This window comes from Mus pahari, chromosome 3 (assembly GCF_900095145.1).
Source record: "Mus pahari chromosome 3, PAHARI_EIJ_v1.1, whole genome shotgun sequence".
Taxonomy (NCBI): Eukaryota; Metazoa; Chordata; class Mammalia; order Rodentia; family Muridae; genus Mus; species Mus pahari.
This window is the reverse complement of record NC_034592.1, coordinates 128,962,319-128,982,695: the sequence shown is the minus strand read 5'-3', so window position 1 is coordinate 128,982,695 and position 20,377 is coordinate 128,962,319. Positions and strand designations below refer to the sequence as shown.

Sequence of the window (20,377 nt, the reverse complement as noted above, 5' to 3'; positions counted from 1 at the left end):
AGCTGGGGTTTTATGCATTATTCATCACACCCAGGTAGTATAGGACACATCTTAAGAGTCTTCATATGAAACTAATTTTTCAGAAATGGATTTCTCTTATAATAATGATAGCTTAAATGTGTTTGTTGATTAGCTATGGCAATGTAATCATTCCTTGGACACCTCCTGTCCTACGACAATTAAGCTGCTGAGTCTGGAGAGGCTTCCTGGTACAGAGTTTGTGGCCTCTCTTAGATAAGCTCCTGGTATTTACCCACGCTAACACTTTACAGCACTTTATGGCATGAGGAGGTACTCAGATGTACCAGTTGATGTCACGAGGAGTCCTTCCCTAACTCAGGCTAGAACAAGTCACTGTTGACAAGAAAGTTTGTATCAAGGTGCAGCTGTGCATGGCATCATGCAGAAAAGAGGGCACTAACCTAGGCTAAATATGAGACCAAAATCATGTCAGCCTCTAAGGCTAATAATATTGGCCAGTAAAGCCAATTATACTAGGCTTATCACTAGTCAAATACATTTCTGACAAAAATTTCAACCTTGTCTGCCTAGTTTATTGTTAATTATTTGTTATTTTCCTTGTGTGCTCCCCCCTCTCTGTGTATGTATATTGTATAAGTGTGTGTGTGTGTGTGTGTATTGTGTAAGTGTGTGTGCATGTGGTTTATTTGTATGTGAACTTGTATGTGGATACACTCTTCTGTCCATGCTCAGAGGTTGACATTTGGCGTTTTTCCCATTGTTCTCCATTTTCTTGAGAGAGGGTCCCTTACTTAACTGGAGCTTGCTGATGCAGCTAGACTGGCTACCCAGCAAGCCCCCAGATCTGACGGGTTCTACCCAAAATTGCTAGGGTTACAGGTGTGTGCTGCATCTGGCCTTTTCATAGGTACTGGAGATCTGAACTCAGTCCTTAGGATTGCTGGAGAAACACTCACTGAGTCACCTCCCTGTCCTCCACTTTTCTTCTTCTTGCCAAGTGTTTCTAAATGGTTGTTTGTTTTAGTAAGTCACCTTGAATTCTTCACTTGTCCTTTTCCACAAGTCTATGGTTTTGATCATCTGGCCTTCAGTAACATTATCCAGGAAACTGGATTAAAATAGAAAGTCCACACAGATACATGTCCAGAAGTAGGTGACTCTTAGCTCTGGGGTGTGGTCAAAGGAGGCTGACCATCCTCTCTCTCCCATGGAGGAGCCAGGCTTAGGCTTCCTCCTCTGCTTTTGAGTCCAGTGGGGACTCCTGAGTGTGCTAAAGGCTTCCCTTCACTTGGTTAGAGATCTGTTGGAACAAGTTCTCATGAAGCTATGTTATGACTCTTCTTACTGAGGAGTGATAGAATTGCCATTGAGAAGGATTACATGTAGAAAGAGATGGAAGGAGAATTGGCCTGGTTTCATGGGTATGCTTGTTGGCAGTATTTACTGTTGAGTTGGGATTAAGCACTATTTAATATGGGATGGCCTCATTAAGTGTATGAATTTCTGAGTCATTGAATTTGATAGCTTCATACATAGGTGAAGTTGTGTTATTCCTGGTGAGAGAGCTTTGCCAGAAGCTAAGTAATTATTAAAAACAACTAACATTTATATGTTGCCAACTGATTTTCTACAAGCACTCTGCACATGCTTATTTTCTCATCACCATTGCCATGCAGTATAGAAACCATTGCTAGTTATGTTTTTCACATGAAATTGAGGACCAGTGTTTACTTCGTTGTCTCAGACCTTGTAGCATCTGTGCTTGAAGCAAGTGTGCTCCGAAGGTTTTGCCCTTTGCCTTTTCTGTTGACTTCCAACTAGAAGTGGAGAAAGAATCAGTCATTGTCAGGTTTAGTGACAGAAGTGCAAAGGGTTGAGTAACTTTGAGAGATGATGGGAAAGTACTGCAGTGGACTGGCTGCTGGTGTGAAGGAGCAGGAGTAATACAGGGTACTTCATAAACTTAAAAAGGACTCAAGCTCTGCAGGGCTGCCTGGCATTTGCTTCCCTGTGATGTTTTGGAAGTCCTTGGCTGAGTTGCATGATGGTAATAAGATGGAAAGCAGGCTTCCTTGTCAGAGCTGGAGGGTCAGTGTGGTCTCCATCTTGGTTTCCGCCCAGCCCTGTCCTCCCACTCCTCCCCATCCCCTTTCCTCAGCAGACCCTGAGGCTGTGGATGGTCCTTAGTCCTCTACAGAAAGGGCATTTAGTGGCAGATGTGCCACTAAATTTGAACTGTAGTTAAAACAAGCACAGTCCTTCCTGCTAGTCTGTCTGTACCTCCCCTGTGTGACATCCACCTAGTTTTCCCTTGTCCTGGGACATGTCGTACTGCTTTATTCCCGTAGGGCATGCTGGATTCCTGATCAAATCAGTCCCTGCCCGCACAGAACCTACAGTCCCACTCATACATCACTATACCCCTGAATCAAGAACAAAATTTTACTGATATTTTCTCAAAACAATTGAATAAAAAAAACACTCTGCAAAAGTTAATGATAAGATAATGACTACCACTGTACACCTCAAGCAGGAAATCCTGAGGCCATTAGAACATAAATGTCATGTTGTAACAGGCAGATTCTGAATAAGGCCATCAAGGGTTCCTGGAAAGACAGTGTTGCTCCTAAGAATGTATGGACTTGAGCATTGCAGTGAGCATGCCACATTTACAGTATTAGTTAGGACTGCAGACACAGGGAACATTATTCTGCTACAGATTGAACGGCAGCATTGGGCTTTTATCTTAAGTAATATTTAGAATTTTGAGAATGTTTCTACTTTCCCTTAGATATATAATTCTAAAACATTAACTCCAGTGGTCAGGATCTTGTAAATGGCACAAGCAACATCACTGGCTTAGAGGAATGGACAATGGCTTGCTGAAAATGGATAGCTGCTCTGATGAGGGTTTTTTGCCTGGGCTGACCAGGCCCATGGGAAGAAGAAACCCCAGTGGGAATGGTAACTGTACCACCCGCCTCTCTGGCATGTAGTCCCTGGTCATAGCAGATCTCTGTGTCATGGCAGGAACACATGATCCACCGTATGGAGGCGGAGTGAGTGGGGGCAGGGTACACGTGGCTGCAGGGATGTGTTGGGAATACACACTAGACCACTTGGACTGCTTTCTCTTCGGTGCCTAGAGCACTGGTGTTGGAGAAGGAGGGGCTCATATCTGTAGGACCTCCACAAGTTGCTTTTCACAAGTCCACAGAACGGTCCTTCTTTGAGACCTGCTGCTTCTTCCATGGGCTTTCATGTTTCCTTCTCCCCAGAGAAAATTCACCAGACCCATCCACGTCCTACAAACTTTTCGCTGGTCTGTGAGGGTTGTTCCCTCATCAGGTCTGGTCTTCTTGGGTGGGCTATACAGTTTCTTGGATATTCATGTGTGAGTGGTGCCCACAGTGCAGGACACAGCTCTCTTAGGTGAATAGCCAAGTGAGAACACGGTTTTTTGTCTCATGAGGGAGTAAGACTAGCTTTATTTTCTCTCCTTTCTGAAAATGTTTGTGAATCCTAATAATGTAAATGCAAACTTCTCTTTTCAGATAATGTGGATGCAAGCGATCTTAAGCAGTTTTTTGAGACCAACTATTCTCAGATATATTTCATCTTCTATGAAAATTTTATAACACTGGAAAATAGTTTGAAGTTAAAAGGTAAGCATTTCTACAACTCTTTTTTGAGCACTTAGGAAATTTCGGAAGTTATGTTGTCATGAGCCACAAGTTCTGCATTTTTAAGTCTTCTTTCTTCCTGGCCTTTGGGCCTCACTCTGGTAGACTGGTTGGCATCTCTGTCTCCCTTGAGTCTTCCCTCACACAGGGGTAAATTGAACAGCAGACGGCTAAAGGGAAATGGAAGGAACCCACAGAAGGCATGGATTCCAAAGGAATAATTCATTTAAAGAGAAGGGACGGAAAATAATGCACGGACACTATTTTTTTTTTAGATCCAGATTTAATCTGTTTGGTGGCACAAGCTATAATCCCAGAGCTCTGGAGGCAGAGGCAAGAAAAGCATCAGCCTGGCATACATAGTGAGACCATACCACAAAAGCCCCAAATGGCAAAACAACCAGCAGCAAAACCAAATTCCATTATAGGGGATGTGAAATGAGATGAGAATCAAGTGTATCCTTTGTCCATACCTCCTGTCCTTAGAGATTTTCTGTATTATCAGTGAGTCTCCTCTGTGTGCTCACATACGTATGCCCATGTGAGGGAAAACAAAGCAGCGGTGGGAGTTTGGCGAACCATACTCTCCTCACCCTTCTTGCTGTTTCTCCTTGAGCATTACTTGTCCTATCTGGGTTGGTGTTCACCCCCACTCCCACTCCCACCCCCTTCCTGTCAGCAAGAAGCAGGTTAACAGATACACTAGGATTTCAGCACAGAGGTGTAGCGTGCAGTATGGAGAAGCTGCCATCACTATTTTTGCTTTTCCGTTTCATGTCATCTGTTTTGGAAATTGGTTAGGAAAAACAAAGGACAGTGTTTTTCCCAGTCTCTCCCTCCAACTCAGCACAGCATTCTGCTGCAAATATCTCTCTCCAGCAAACATCAAAAATGGGTGCCCATTAACGCCATCCAGTCTTTCGAGGCTACTGGGAGATGTTTCAGATCCTGCAGGCTAAGGGCAGTGCCACAAGACTATCCCTCCCCCCCCTACCCGCCCTTTAATGCCACTTGTAGGGTCTGGGTCGCTGCCTGTGTGGTGACAGAGTACCTATATTCAGGAATCTACTACTCTTTTCTCGGGGTTGGTTAATTTGCTGGGGGAGCAGGTAGAATGTAGGGAAACAACCTTACTTACTTATATTTATTAGAAAATTCTTGTTCATTCACTTCATTACACGTGAATAACACAGATTTTAATGGGTGCCTATGAACAAACAGATAATACAGAATAATACAGATTTTAATGGGTGCCTATGAACAGACAGATAAAGAGCTGTGTGTGAGGTCTGGAAAGCTCTGAGCACAGAAAGTCCTTGCCATGGAGTTGGGGAAAACCAAACCACTCTGCTTATACACGATACCTTCATTTCCACAATCTGGGATCTCTCTGAGCCAGATTCTTTGGGATTTAATGGTGCTTCATTATGTAGGCATGATTGATCAGTATTAGTCACAGGTGATGAACTCAGCCTCAAGGTTGTTGTTGGTGGATGGGGCTGAAAGTAGGATTTGAAGTGGAGAACAGCATTGCAGATAGAGGCCAGAGCTTGAGCAAGGCAGTGAAGTGCCCTTAGGGCATGTTTAGGCCCTGTGTAGCTTTTTCTTGTGACATAAGGTGTGTGAATGAAATGTATAGGAAATTCAATCCTGCTTGCCAGGAGCTCTGATTTTCAGGCTAATGAATTGAGACTTCATTTTTAGTTTGAGGCCTTAAAAACATTTGCCCCTGAGACAGGTGTCCTGTTGCGTGGTGAGTGCATAGGTGAGTTGGGGGTGGGGAGCTGATGCTGTCACTCATGTGAGAGCTGCTACTCTCCTGGAGAACTGGAGAGGACTGACAGAGCAGGGTGATGGATGGGTAAGGGAAGAGAAGAGGTCTGTGTCACTGAACACAGAGGAGAGAGAAAAGTCAAAAAACCCTTCAGGCTCCCAGTTTGACTTATGAGGTATCGTTGTAGCTGCAGGAACCTTTGAGGAGAAAGGGATTTTGGAGGTACGAGGATGAAGGCAGCTCTGACCAGTCTGTATTTGAGGTACTTTGGGACACTCAGGAGTAAGTGTTGACTGGGCAGCTGAAATGTAGGTGAGCTATGTTTGGGAGAAGTGGATAGAAACTTACTATTGCCAAGGACGAAAGTATATCAAGGAAAAGGGAGTCAGCAAATAAAGGGGAGAAGATATATTAGTGGAAAGGTGTTAGGAAATTATGTTGTCACAGAAGCTGGGGGAGAGATTTCATTAAGGCATGTGAGATCAGAAAACCTGATGATACAGAAAGGTGAGATGCAGTGGGATTAGAAAATGAGAGCTCATATCTGACCTGAGGACAGTTCTTGGTGAGGAACTGTCAGAAGCCTGATGGGCAGACAGGGAGCAGTAGGTATAAAACCCGGAAAGGTTCTCTTGGAGCTGTGATGTGTAGACAGATAGCCTGTCTTAAGCTGGTCTTGGGAGAGGTGTTGAGGGCTGCACCTACAGCCTGAGGACAGGGACAGCCAGATGGAGAAGTAACAGATAGTATGGGTGCTGGAGAAAGGGTTGAGAGAGTCAAGTAAACAGTCGAGAGACACAGGCAAGAGCAGAGTGGCTCTTCTGTCTGAGAATATAGACAGACCTTTTGGGAGAAGAAGGAAAACCTAAAGGGCTTCCTGAAGTGGCCCAATTGCTGTGATCAAACAGAAGTGTGCCCTGTGTGTAAAGGGGTAGGGATATGGGCTCAGTCTTCAGTGGGCTCTGGTATGCAGCCGATGGTTCAGAGTCTTACCAAGAGCTTGGGCTCCAGAATACATTAGACTGTGTAGTAGCCTATGCCTGGGATGCCAGCATTTTTTAAAAAAAGATGTTTCTCAATTTCTATGTCAGATTTTTAAAGTATAAATCTTAAACTTAAGTAAATTTATTTTGGCCCAAAGGGTAGATAGTACAAATATAAAATGATCTGTATTTACTTTGGCAGATTTGCTCTATTCCACTTTGTCTTACAGGTATGTGGAGGAGAAAGGGGTCATATTTTGCACAATTAAAATAGCAATGAGCTGGGTGTGGCAATTCCAATACTCAGGAGGCAGAAACAGGAGGCTCTCTGAATTCAAGGCCAGCTAGGTTTACATAGTGAGTTTGAGGTCTGCCAAGGCTACATAGTGAGATCTTGTCTCAACATACATGCACACGCACGCATGCATGCACGCACATACCCCCAAACAAATAAAAATCAATGAAAAAAATTTAATATATCAAATCCCCAAAAAGCTACCTTTCCAAAATTATTTTTTCACACCCCATTTTCCCTTCTTTCCTCTATCCTCATTTTCACCTTTCTTGTATCCATTCTTTTAGAAAATTGTGGTATTTTAGACTGTATCAGTTAGTTTGTGCTGTATAAAAACACTCCCAAGTTAAATGCTTTGAGACAATCACCATTTAGCTATGGTTCTCTTGATCTGCTGGGACATGCTTCTGGTTTAGCCAAGCTTGAGCTGTTTGGTCAGTTGGTTTGAGTGGCCTCACTCACATGTCTTACAGTTGGCCAGATGCTTTAGTTCTAGGACCATGTGGATGCTCATCCTCCGGATAGCAGGCCAGATTGCACCGCTTTACAGGATGGCCTCAGTCTCAGCATCGGCAAGAACGCCCCACATTGCTGGAGTCACATTGGTCAAAAGCTGTCATGAGGCAGTCCAGATCGAAGGGATACAGAAAGAGACATCTCTGTGGGAGGGAGAGAACTCTGCCCCCTTATGGAACTCTCATAAAGACTCAGTGATGAACCAAGGGTGAGATTTTTGGGAAGTTCTTCCTTTTAATGCAATCTGTATTGAATTGGAGTTCAATAAATAAATAAATAAATAAATAAATAAATAAAAAAGTGTACCCCCAAAGGAAGAAAAATGTTTAGTAGGAATAATGAAATGATTTTATGACAACTTCAGGTTTCCAGTTTTCAGGATAAAACCTTGGAGAATCTGGTTCTCTCTTCAGAAAGTATCATTGGCCTGTCTCCTCACCTACTCTAATATCACCAAAGCTTCTAGTATCCTCAGCTAGACTAGCACTAGCCACAGAGAGGGTCTCCTCGCTTCAGTTCGTTGCTTTCTTCTACCTACAAGTTTCTTTTCAAAAGAGTAACTGAAGCCATGACTTATGCTTACTGATTCTAGCCCTGCAATGGTTTTTCATCCTCAAAGTCACTATAGTGACTGTATCCTGCCTCACATCTGCCTTCTTTGCCACATTTACTCTCTAATAAGCATCTGCTCCAATGTCCCCATCTTTGCTGTAGCCTCCAGGGCCTTCCTGACTCTGTCAAGCATGCTCAGCCACAGGAATTTGGTCTGGTCCACACTCCCTCCCTGGGGGTGACTCCCTCATATTTCTGTATGGCTTTCATCTTTGCCCATTGAAAAGTCGCTTTCACTTTGTGAAAGTTGTCTAGCTGTCACTTTCCTAGGAAAGTATTTTCTACCTTCCCTAATCAAATTGCATATTGGATTTTAATATTCCTCATTTGCTTTTGCTTATGTATTTTCTAACTTATTTATAGTTTGCCTCCTCTGGGCAGAATAATATTACCCAGGACAGGGATTTTTGCTTCTTTGGTTCATTCCTTTGTCCTCAAGCCCCAGTAGAATCCCTGAAAAACAGTCTTTGTAAATGAATGAATGATGGCTACTTCTTAGAGCTATAAACATTCAGTTAGGTCAGGAACCTGAAACTGATTGCTTTCTTGACTTTTGTCATTTTACTTGTTGTTGAGAGAGGTTCTTGCTAGGAAGCCTAGGCTGGCCTTGAACTCCTGGTGGTTTTCCCCTTGCCACTATCAGCATTACAGTTGTGGGCCGCCATGCCACACTGGCTTCACTGGATACATTCATATCCACTCATTTACATACAGCCTGTGACTACCGAGTCTAATATTTGCAAGAGAGATCTGAAAAGCCAAAACTGTTTACTCTCTGATGATTCTTAAGTTAGATGCAGCTAAATACAATGTCTGGACATAGCATGGACAATAAGTGGTAATTACTACTGGAGGTAGGTGGTGCAGTTTTTATATTATTATCAATTAATATTATCAAAGGAGTATTGTGGGGCTGTGGATGTAGCTCAGTTGATAGAGTGCTTGCTTAGCATGCAGGAAATACTAGGTTTAATTCTAGCACCACATAAAACTGAGTATGGTGGCACACCTTTTGCAATCCCAGTACTTGGGAGATAGAGGCAGGAGAATCAAAACTTCAAAGTCATCCTCACCTATATAGCAAGTTGGAGGCCAGCCTAGGGTAAAATGAGACCTGTCTCAAAAAAAAAAAAAAAAAAAAGTGCAATGTGAATTTGTACAATGAAGGAGACAGACTTTTCTCAGTAGATGTCCATGTTCTTTGGTTGTTAATAATATCATTATTTTTCCTGTTCATTTTACTGTAATTTGAGCCACTTAGTACCTAGTTAAGAAACCAGTTAGAGGAGAAGTGGGAAGGACTGTGGGAGGAGGTGACCAGGAGTGGAGCAGTGAGTGGGATGTAAAGTGAATAAGTAAAAAAATAAAAACACCAATTAGAAAATTTGGAGGTTTCGTACGAACTGCTAGACTAAGAGATATAGTGTAAGGGGTGGCTGCAGCCGACTTGGACTTGATGTGCCATTTCACTGTCTGTGCATTCCTAGCAGCGCCCCTCCCCCCAGCAGGCCCCCATGCATGTCTTCAGCATTTCAGGTGCATTTCAGCATCATGTGTGACATTCTAAAGCTTAAGTGCTAGCTTATGGACTAATTTCTTTTTCTTAATTTCCAGGGAATAATAAGTCACAAAGAGAGGAGCTGGACTCCATCCTCTTTCTATTTGAAGTAAGTTTTGGTTATTATTATTGTTATTATTATTATTATAGCCTCTTAAAATCCTTGTTAGAAATAAGATACCTTAGTTGATCCTTACTTTTACCTGTGCAATAGTAATGGCTGTGCATGACTGTACCCTGCCCTCTTTCCTGCCTTCTACCCATGTTTTCCCAAATACTGTTAAGAATTTATGTGATTTTTCTTTTTAAAAAATATGTAGAAGTTTTACTAGTTGGAAGAGTAAATAAAATTTAAATAGTAATAGCTTTTGCTGTTTAACTTTCCATATGAATTTTTTTTTTTTTTTTTTTTGGGGTTTTTTTTTTTTTTGGGTTTTTTTTTTTTTTGGGTTTTTTCGAGACAGGGTTTCTCTGTGTAGTCCTGGCTGTCCTGGANGGAACTCACTCTGTAGACCAGGCTGGCCTCGAACTCAGAAATCCGCCTGCCTCTGCCTCCCAAGTGCTGGGATTAAAGGCGTGCGCCACCACGCCTGGCTCCATATGAAATTTTATGTGAATCTTGCATAAATGTTCTCTATCCCCCAACTTCAGGTGACTTGTCTTACTGACATGTGAATCTGGCATGTTTTCCCACGTAATATGTAATATTTTAAAAATTATTTATTTTTATGCACATGAATGGGGGTATGTTGTGTGCATGTGTGTTTGCACTGCGTATGTTAGTTCATTAATAGTGTAGAGGAATTTTAGTCCAGCAACATGGCTGCTCTGGCAAGGGATCACATCCAAAGACCTTAGGTTTGTATGATCCCGTCAGTATGCAGCAACACTCTGCATTACAGTATGTTTTGGCTAGAATACAGACATGTCCTTAGTACACAACTGTAATCCCTAACAATAAAGGAAATGTTAGTTTGTAGAAGGAAGCAGTCATGTTTGAAAGTGACATTAATTGAGGGGCAGAGTGACAAATCAGAAAACAATTTGCCTAACTCACACGAGAACAGGACAGGAAAGAGAGGCTACTCAACATCATGGAGAGAAAGAAGTGAGGATATGGGGGTAGAAATAGAGGTGGGAAGTAATGGGGGTGAGGGTGTATGGGGGTTTTACTGGAACAGCTTGACAGGTTGCAGAGAGAACAAACTAGCAACAGGTGAAGACAGAATGAGCCAGAGAATAAGAAGGGGCCAGAAGACTAGAATATATCATCAAAGTTAGTATGAGGCCAGGCAGAACAATTCTGTCAGAAGCCAAACCAGATTGAATCAGTCAGCTTAGAAGATTAGATTGTATAGAGGCTAGAAGCTTCCAGGCCTAGGGCTAGGGCTAGTTAGAACAGAGAAGGAAATACTCTGGGCTCAGCTGTATATTCAAACAGCTTGGGTACAACTCTCATCTCATTGCATCATCTGAGGAAATAAAAGTGATATTCATACATAGCTTGAAGTAGTGTGTGCATAGTTCGCTATAAGAAAATAAACTCCATGTGTGTGTGTGTTTGTGCATGTTCGCATGCACGTACGTATACATGTATACATGCCTGTGAGTTCCCTGATTAGGCTCTGCTGGCTGACCAGAAAGCTCCAGGAATCCTCCTGTCTTTGCTTTCTCAGCACTGGGATCACATGCAGGCACCACCGTGTGTGCTCATATGAAAAGGGCTTTTCTAGTTAAGCTGTCTCCCCAACCCAAAAAAGAAAAATGTATGACTGTAAGGAAAGGTCAAATGTGCAGACCTGGCTGGAGGGAAGGCTAGGAAAGGAAGCTGTGGTGAATTGTGAGGGGCTGTTTGAATGGAGTAAATCATGGCATGGGACATGTTATGCCATGGTAGATGTTGGGGCGGGCCAGCTCAGAGCCCAGGATATGGACCTGGGAGGCATCTGAGCTGGTCATCTTGCCAGCTCTTCAGCACCCACACTGCCAGGATGAGCTCCTCAGCACTACTCTGACTGGCTCGTTCAGTGCCATGGCTGGGAAAGAACACAGTCAGTTCTCTAGCTCTCATGCCCTCCTGGCTACTGTCTCTGCAACCAGGGCCAGCTCTACTTTGTTGCCTAGGTGAGGTGCAGGGCCTGCTTTCTCCAATTCTGCAGCTGGTGAGGGCAGGACCACCTCTCCGTATCTCATGACCCTGGGGACAGCTCTCCCTCCCCCCCCATCACAGGTGGCAAGGGCAAGGGTTAGGGAGGGCATCTCTCCGTCGACTATATCATGCATTATTTTATCATGCTCATTGTGTTTCCTGTGGTTACCCTCCAGTGAGTCAAGCCTATGCAAAGTTATTTTTACTGGGAGCATTAATTATTGAGTCCATTGCTTAAATCTGTTAACTATTATATGTTTCACTAATTTCATTTATTTACCAAAGAATTAACATTTTAACATTACAAAGTCTGATAAAAAGCCTGTGATCCTGACCGCCTTCTGCCCCATTTTGAAGCTACTACTAAAAGGAGATATTCCTCCTTGATAACCTCTTCCTTGTCTCTGGAGACATTCAATCCAAGCATCTTCAGTCTCCTTTTAAAAGGAATATTAACTGAGCTCGTTGTAATGCATGCCTTTAATCTTAGCACTCAGGAGGCTAAGTGGATCTCAGAATTCAAGGCCTGCCTGGTCTACATAGTGAGTTCCAGGACAGCCAGAGCTACATAGAGATCCTGCATTGAGGGGGAAATGTATTACCTGGCTGGGGGTAGAGCACTTGCCACACAAGCTTGACAATCTGAGTCACTGTTCCCCAGAACCCACTTGAAAAGCCAGATACTGTAAAGCAAGTGCCTAGAATCCCAGCAGACCTCTACTAGGAGAGAGGAGGGTGAGGTGGGAGAATGCCAGGAGTTCTTAGGCCAGCTAACCTTGCATATACAGCAGTGAACAGGAGAGACCCTGTCTTTCTTTCTTTCTTTCTTTCTTTCTTTCTTTCTTTCTTTCTTTCTTTCTTTCTTTCTTTCTTTTTTTGGGTTGTTTGAGACAGGGTTTCTCTGTGTAGTCCTGGCTGTCCTGGAACTTACTCTGTAGACCAGGCTGGCTTCGAACTCAGAAATTTGCCTGCCTCTGCCTCCCAAGTGCTGGGATTAAAGGTGTGCACCACCACTGCCCAGCTCGAGAGACCCTGGCTTAATCAAGGTAGAAGAAGAGGACGGACACCTGAGGTTATCCTCTGACCTCTGCATATATGTTGTGGTCGGTGTGTGCTTCTACTCCACACACACACACACACACACACACACACACACACACACACACACTTACGCACAGTGTAAAATGTAACTCGGATTTATCCATTCACACTCATCCAGTTCCCACATTGGGTCTGTAGGGGATTTCTGTTTTCTTTGATTGTCTGTGGATGTTGGCCAACCTTTGCAATGGCCTGTGGTTTTATTCACAGCACTGGCACAGCCCTAGATGACATTTGCAAATAGAAATGATAAAAGTAATCATTATGCGGGTGTGGTGGTGCATGCCTTTAATCCCAGCTCTTGGGAGGCAGAGGCAGGAGGATTTCTGAATTCGAGGCCAGCCTGGTCTACAAAGTGAATTCCAGGACAGCCAGGGCTATACAGAGAAAACCCTGTCTCAAAAAAAACAAACAAACAAAAAACAAAACAAAACAAACAAACAAAAAAGGCACCCCCCATTCCTCCCCAAAGAACAACAGAATCCCAACAATCGTGGAGTCTTATTTTGTATTGACCTGCTATACTCCTGAGTGGTAGGCCTGTTCTGGAGTGTGGTTGAGTGAAGAAAACTGATTTTTCCTTCTTCTTGCAGCTATCAATTGCAGCTATGCTTCTTGGTTAGATGTGGGAGTTGGCACCCACTTCCACCCCCCTCCATGCTGGGTGTTTTGTATTCTATTTCTGGTAATTCTAATACATGAAGTCTTTAGTAGTATAAATCTTTTCCAACACAGTGGCTTCTTTTCTTGCATATGTTGTGAGATCAATATGAATCACACAGATGAAAGTTTTGTTAAGCCTTTGTTTTTAGATGGATTTATTTCAGCTTTGGACAGAACTTTGGGAGTGGTCTCATTTAGAACTACTTTGTCTTCCTTTGAGGATTACTGATGGGGCCTCAGGATGAATGCCCACAGCTTCCTGAGGGGAGGGCTCAGGGGCTGGAGGGACCAGATGTCTGCCATTCTAGTGCTGGCATGGGAATTAGCTCTCTGGCTCCAGCATTCGTCCTTGCTTGAAGATCAAAGATCATTCTTCTACCCCCATGTCATTTATATATATATATATTTAAATGACATGGGGGTAGAAGAATGATCTCTTCTCTTACCTTTTTTTGTCTCTATTAGTTTCTCTGAGTCCTCAAAATCATGCAATGATTTAAGACTCATATGTGTTGTTGTTTCTCTTGGAACTAGTTGTCCCAAAGGTTCCTGGGAAGCCTTCAGAAGCCTGAGTCCTCACCCTCCCACAAAGGAAGTCTGATGCCTTCCTTCTTGTCCAGAAACTCTGCACAAGGGAGGGAGCTCTTAGTGATACATTGCTATTTACAGAGAGTTACTTGCCTATATAGAAGAACAAATATATGTTATTCAAAGCTCCATAAAGTTTTCCCTTTGCATAGTAAATATGAGTGAATGATGAACTTGCATTTCTTTTGTTTATGTTCTATGCTCAGCTCTAGCTTTACAAGTTAGGTTGTAATTTGTATGGTTTATTCTGGGCACTAAGCAACTTCATCGCTGCTTTCTGCATTAGAAGTGGTTTATGAGAGTTCTGAGGTGAATACTCATCAATGTGTAAATAATTGAGAAATGCTTCCCTTAGAAGAAGTAGAGTTATTAGGATGTTAAATTACAGAGGTGACCCTGTACAAGGATATTCTATAAATAAGAATTGGATTGGAAGAAAGTGGATAATTAAGAGAGTTAGAGAGGCATGGAGGAAGACGGTGTAAGAGAACTACATCTTACCTTGGTAAGGGACAAAGTGCTAGGGCAGCTTTGGAAGTGGGAACAGTAGTTTTACAGTGCAGCAGACTGCCAGACAGTACAGTGTTCTGGGAGTGAGTGATGGGCAGGTCGTAAGTTCCAGGGTATGGAGGGTTGTACAGAGATGAAATCTGTTTGTCTTTACCTCTGGTAGGAGCACTTGAACCTCTGGAAGGTGACCTGGCTACGTCTACTTGTAGTATCACTTAGGATGTCTGCTCCTCTTGGTTCATGGGGATGCTTATCATTCTTCTTCTTTAAAATTTGTTTCATTGTTATTGTGGTTATAACTAGACTTTTATTCTTTTAAAAACATTTATCTATCATTGCCAGATATTTCTAGTAGGGATGTAGGATCTCAGAACATGAATTAAATGCCATCTTACATTGACCAGAATCTACTTCACAAGGGCCACTATGTTTAATCCTTCTGAAATAGATTAAGTCTGTTTTTCTAGGTTTTTTTTTTTTTTTGTGTGTGTTGGTGGTGGTCATATGTACGGCTTTGACGTCTGAGCCACATTCCCTGTATGCCTCAGTTTTTAAAGATTTTAATTATGCGTGCATATGTGTATATGAGTCTGTGCGGGTTCATGCATGTGACTGTAGTACCTGTGGAGGCCAGAAGAGCCCATCAGATCTTCTGGAATTTTTACTAGATGTGGGTACTAAGACCTGAACTCAGGTCTTCTGCTAGAGCAGTATGCATTCTTAGCTACTGAGCCATCTCTCCATCTTCATTTCTCAGCCTTTATAGAAGACAGGTGGGGAGCTCTGTGGAGTTAGGCGACCTTTCTCAAATTGCACATTTATCAGGTAGTAGCTCATAGAATTTACACCTGTGTTCTTAACTCTAAGGTAGTTACTTAATTGTCCAGGGGAATGAGGGGATGTTTAACCGGTTGAGGAACCTGGTAACTGGGCCTCATGTTCATATTGTCTTCTCTTGAGAACCACCTAGATGCAGCCCCAGGAGGTTATTTTAGTGATACCTCATATGTGTTTTAATTAGTTATGATCAGGCACCCTGATAGGAAAATGACTGCAATGAAGGAGAGGTTTTAATTATACTTGTTCTTGCCTTAAAGCTGGAGACAAGTTACAGAGGGTCTTAGAGGGTCACCCAGAGGTGAAAGCAGCAGGTACAGAGAAAATTGAGGGCAGGAGTCTTTATTATGTTTAAAAGAATGATCAAGGCAAGACAAGTATTCTAAGCTGAATTTAGGGTTATAGAGTTGAACATTTGAGCTGACTCTAGGCTGGTTGTTCATAATCAGTGATTCAGGAGGCTCAAGATTTCGAGAGCACAAAAAAGGATTTGGGATTGGTTGGTCTTAGGCCCTTTCTACAGGAATTAGCTAACCCAAGGAGGGCTTCCCTTTAGAGAGGCCATAGATGTCAGACCACCATGAATATAGAAAATAAAAAACTATCCTAATAGAAGAGCAGTCTGCTACCTTGAATGCCATTCCTTCTCAGCAGAGAAATTGGATGGTTTACAAGAAGTATATTGTTAAGCAATAAGAAAACTTAAAATTTGATAACAAGACATTTCTTCACTCACCTATACCTGATTAAAACACAGAGAAGAGGTTTCATTTATGGAGTCTGTGTGTGCTGTCATTGGACTTCTGCACACTTGCCCTCCCTGCCAAATGCGCACACATCAGAGTCTGAAATTATGGATAAACACACTTGATTTTCAGAATCCTTATTTTAAATTGTATCAAAATTATTTCTCAGATTAGACTATTTTAATCCTGCCATTATCCTTTGAGACACCCAAATGTGCTCTTTCTAGTCTGTAAAATGAGGCTCAGCTGGTCTGTCCGTCCCACTCCCCAGGGGAGTCCTTCTCTGGAGAACAGCTCCCTCAGTTCCAGGCCACTTTGCCGTGCATGTTTCTTCTCTGCGTGTTAGTCATGTGCCGTTCTTTGCAGGGGCTTTAACCCTTTTCTTACCACCACTTTTTCTTGGACTGTTCAAACTCATTGAATTCTTGTAAGTGTTGCTGGGATGAGGGATGGGGAATGCTTATTCTTCTAGTGAACTGTGTAATAAACCATAGTGTGTGGCCACGAGTTTGTTATTCTTTAATGTGGTTATGCCTTAGCCTCCTAATGAGGCCATACAATTCCTCAGCCTAGCAGCCATTACTTACAGAGCTTTGTGTTTCCCACAGTGATTTGTCCTTGCTAATATTTATTGTTGAATTAAAGTCTCTTAAATTCTCGACCTCTCTTCATTGTAGTTATTTGGTACTTTTGTGTTAATAGCATTTCCCCCACCTAGAACAAACTAGATGAAAGAGACAAGGCTCAGATATGTCTTGGTCTAGATCAGTTTTGACAGCATTAAGCTGATGATTTTGATAGAGATCTTTGCTTTGGCTTCCAGGCCCAGAAATCAGGGGGTAGGACTAGTGAACCTAGGAGTTAACCCTCAAAACTGTAACTGCAGCTTTGTTTGAAGTGTCTAAACAAAATTTAAAATGATTTGAACTCTGGTTAGTCTTTTAAAATCACCTATTTTATTTATGTATGTATACCATGTATAGTGGAGAAGCTATGGAGTTTCCAGGCTACTACACCTGAAAGGTCATTCCTCTTTGTTAAACACAGGGTTAGATTTTCACTTTACTGTAGGTGTGTCCTTATGGGATTGGGGACTTCCAAGAATTAGGGTTTTACTGTAGTAGATTTACTAGGCTTCTTGATAGTCCCAAGGTGCTATGGTTGTGGCCTGAGTGTTGCTTGATTTCCACAGAGCAATGAAACATGGCTTCAAAGCATCTTTTTGGAAATAGAAAATTGAAAAGTCATGCAAATTTCTTTCTTTTGTATTCATGCTTTGGGATGAAAGCACCACTAATATAGTGGTAAATAAAATTACTCGGTCCCATGTCTCTCCACCACACCTTATAGACTCTTTCATCCCTCACCCCTACCTTCAAGCTAAAGGACACGAACTTCACGGTACAGGATAGGGCATTATGTCTCTTCTCTGTCCCTTCTTTGGTGGTCTGGGAAGCTCTGAAGTGAGACGTAAATTGCAGCAGGTGAGCTGCACAGTGGGTACAGGTGATGCCTGGGCTTTTTGAAGGGCACACAGATGAAGGGCATGAATAACCATAGGCACAGGTGTCTGCTTTTCCCTCAGTACTCAGGGTGGCATGAGTACGCTATCTTCCCTCCCCAAAGATTGTGGGGATGCTGGATCAGAGCCAGGCCGTTCACTTGCAAAGCCTTGCCCACAGCAATGTTCAGGAGTTACCGTATGCCCGCTGGTGAGCCTAGGGCTGCAGTAGCTTTTACATCTCACTTTAGCAAATTTCCATGGTGGGTTTCTTCCTCATTGCTCAGGTGAGCTTTGTAGAGAGAGTGAGTTTAGCCTCTCATGATTTCTCAAAGTAAGGAGAAGAGACTTGCAACTACTTTCCTGAAAGCGGTCACATGGCTTGTCCCAGCACTGTGCTAGGAGCTCTGCAAGTAGGGTGAAACCAAAGGCTGGCTTTCATTCCTCTGACACTGCTCTGGATTTGAATACCACCCCTAGCTTGATTGTTGATTTTATTGCTGTAATCTCTTCTTGGTGCATGCATTTACTGGATACTAGGGGCATGTTAAAACAGGATTCATCTCGCTCTGTCTCTCTCATCATAGTTATTCTGATGTCTGTTTTTGTTTGTGAACTGAACAAACTGGAAGATAGGAAAAAAATAAATGTTTAGCTTATTTTGGACATAATTTGCTTATTATATTATGTTATATTAATAGTTTGAATTAGAGGGCCAATGTCTGAGGTGAAGGTATTTGTTTTCAGTGGGTAAGGTAACTGCCATACTGCAGGACTGCAGCCTCTCTTATGAATTGGGATCTAGAGGTGAGAAACTTGGGATTGGCCCAACAGAGTATACTGAATTACTCAGTTCACCTTGGAGGAAGGGAACCTGGAGACAAGATGTTTGTGGAAGTCTGAAATTACATTCTTGTGATTATCTGCCTTGGCAAGGTGCCTTACCCACCCCATCGTGGTAGCAGCTGATCTATGGTAACTGACACCCTCAAAGAAGATCACATAGACTAGAGATAGGAAATGCACATACGAATCCTTTCAAGATAATAGAAGAGAGCACATCAAGACTTAATGACAGGCCATTCACAATAACAAGTGAGTAGGCGGTGTTATGGTCGAACAGAGCACGTCTTCTCCTTTTACAATGTTCTCACAATAATGCAGAGACCTAGTTTGTATGAATTGGTTTCTTTTTTAAAAAAATATTTGCTTAGAAGAGAGCTGTGCAGATGCTTGTTGTTTTATGTGTGTTTTTTCTGGCTTGTTTTGTGTGGTTTATAACACAGTAGCTGTTAGAGAGCGACACCTAGTGTTTGATGTGCAAGTGACACTGGGTAGGAAGGAAAGAGCTGGCTTGAAGCCTTCCTTCCCTGCAGCTAATCCTTAGAGCAGGGACATTTACTGATGGAACGACAGCATGGCCAGCCCCACAGTAGCTTACAGGTCTGTAGTACATCTAGTGTCATTTCAATATTAAGTTTCTGAGGTGACAGCAACCAAGCATTGCATGCAGGCTCTGCTGTTTCTGTCTCCTCCCCTATGCAGATTCTCTCAAAGTGAATTTTTTAAAATAAAAGAATGGTATGGAAAGGAGAGCCAATTAGATATGCTAGTACAAAATGGAAGAGGATGAAAGACACAGTAGTTTTTAGCCAAAAACCAGAAGCTTGCATGAGATGGAGACTAAAGGGCGGGACTGACACCTTCTATGTGAGTTTCATGTGTACAAAGAAGACTCTTCTCAAAGCTGACCTTTCTTCAGGGCAAAGCTCACCTCTTATGGCAGAATTTTATGCTACAAAGTTGAGAGTCTGTGAAACATCTAGTGCAGGTGTTTTCTTAGAGAGGGTTAGACCTGAATATGATGTGCAAGTGAAAAGATAAACTTATAAAATGTATCATGTTTCTGCTTCCAAGGCTTCAACTGTTTGAAAGTTTATGTGTTGGTGCATGTGTAATGGGAATGCTTTCCTGTTTTGTCTGTGGTTCTGCACATCTCATGCTGTGTTCGGCAGAGGAGTATCTTACTAACTAGTCTATAGGCAGCAGTCCTCAGAGGAGTATCTTACTAACTAGTCTATAGGCAGCAGTCCTCAGAGGAGTATCTNTCTTACTAACTAGTCTATAGGCAGCAGTCCTCAGAGGAGTATCTTACTAACTAGTCTATAGGCAGCAGTCCTCAGAGGAGTATCTTACTAACTAGACTATAGGCAGCAGTCCTCAGAGGAGTATCTTACTAACTAGTCTATAGGCAGCAGTCCTCTTGTCTCTCTCCCTCAACCTCTCCAGTGCTCTCCTGCAATGCAGTGTTGGTTCCCATTGCCATCAGGGTTGTTGCACCCCCAGCACTCTCTCAAGGGCCCTCTTCATCTCATCTCTGCTTCCTCATTCTTGTCTTATTCTTGTCCCTATTGGCAACCTCTTGGAAGTCTTCAGAGCAGCAGAAAAGCTTTCTGGGGGTGGGGTGGACACTGTTTAATCTTCTTGAAATGTCCTTCTCTTGTATCCTCACCCCTTTGTTTTCTTAAGGATTCTGTTCAGAGATATTTCTGCCTTTTCCCCTTAGATTATGCTGTCAAGGCAGAGATGGTGCGTCTTGTCTATCTTTAGTCTTTCTCATAGTATCTGGCACAGAATGGGTAGTTAACAAGAATATTAATTAGTTAGTTAATTAAAAGGTAATTTAAACCTATACCATCTGAATGATACATTTATTGAATTTATTATTTTCTTGGTATACATGTCCCTTGCATTTCTTATTTCTCAGTATTTTGAACAATTTATACCTACATTAACATATTAAATGCTAGTTATGTAAATATAGCTCACTGCTACAGGATCTTTATGTCTCTATTCTTTTTTTTTTTTTTTTTTTTTTT

At 42.4% G+C, this 20,377-nt stretch overlaps 1 protein-coding gene across 3 annotated transcripts in view; it reads left to right on the top strand.

The window, feature by feature from the left end:
* Nucleotides 1-20,377, top strand: part of Ralgapa2 (Ral GTPase activating protein catalytic alpha subunit 2) — a 270,234-nt gene that overhangs the window by 20,760 nt on the left and 229,097 nt on the right. For all 3 annotated transcript variants that reach the window (XM_029536075.1, XM_029536074.1, XM_029536073.1), the window contains exons 2-3: nt 3,537-3,647; nt 9,460-9,512. In XM_029536075.1, coding sequence (XP_029391935.1) covers nt 3,537-3,647; nt 9,460-9,512 — 164 coding nt within the window. The remainder of the gene's footprint in view (nt 1-3,536; nt 3,648-9,459; nt 9,513-20,377) is intronic.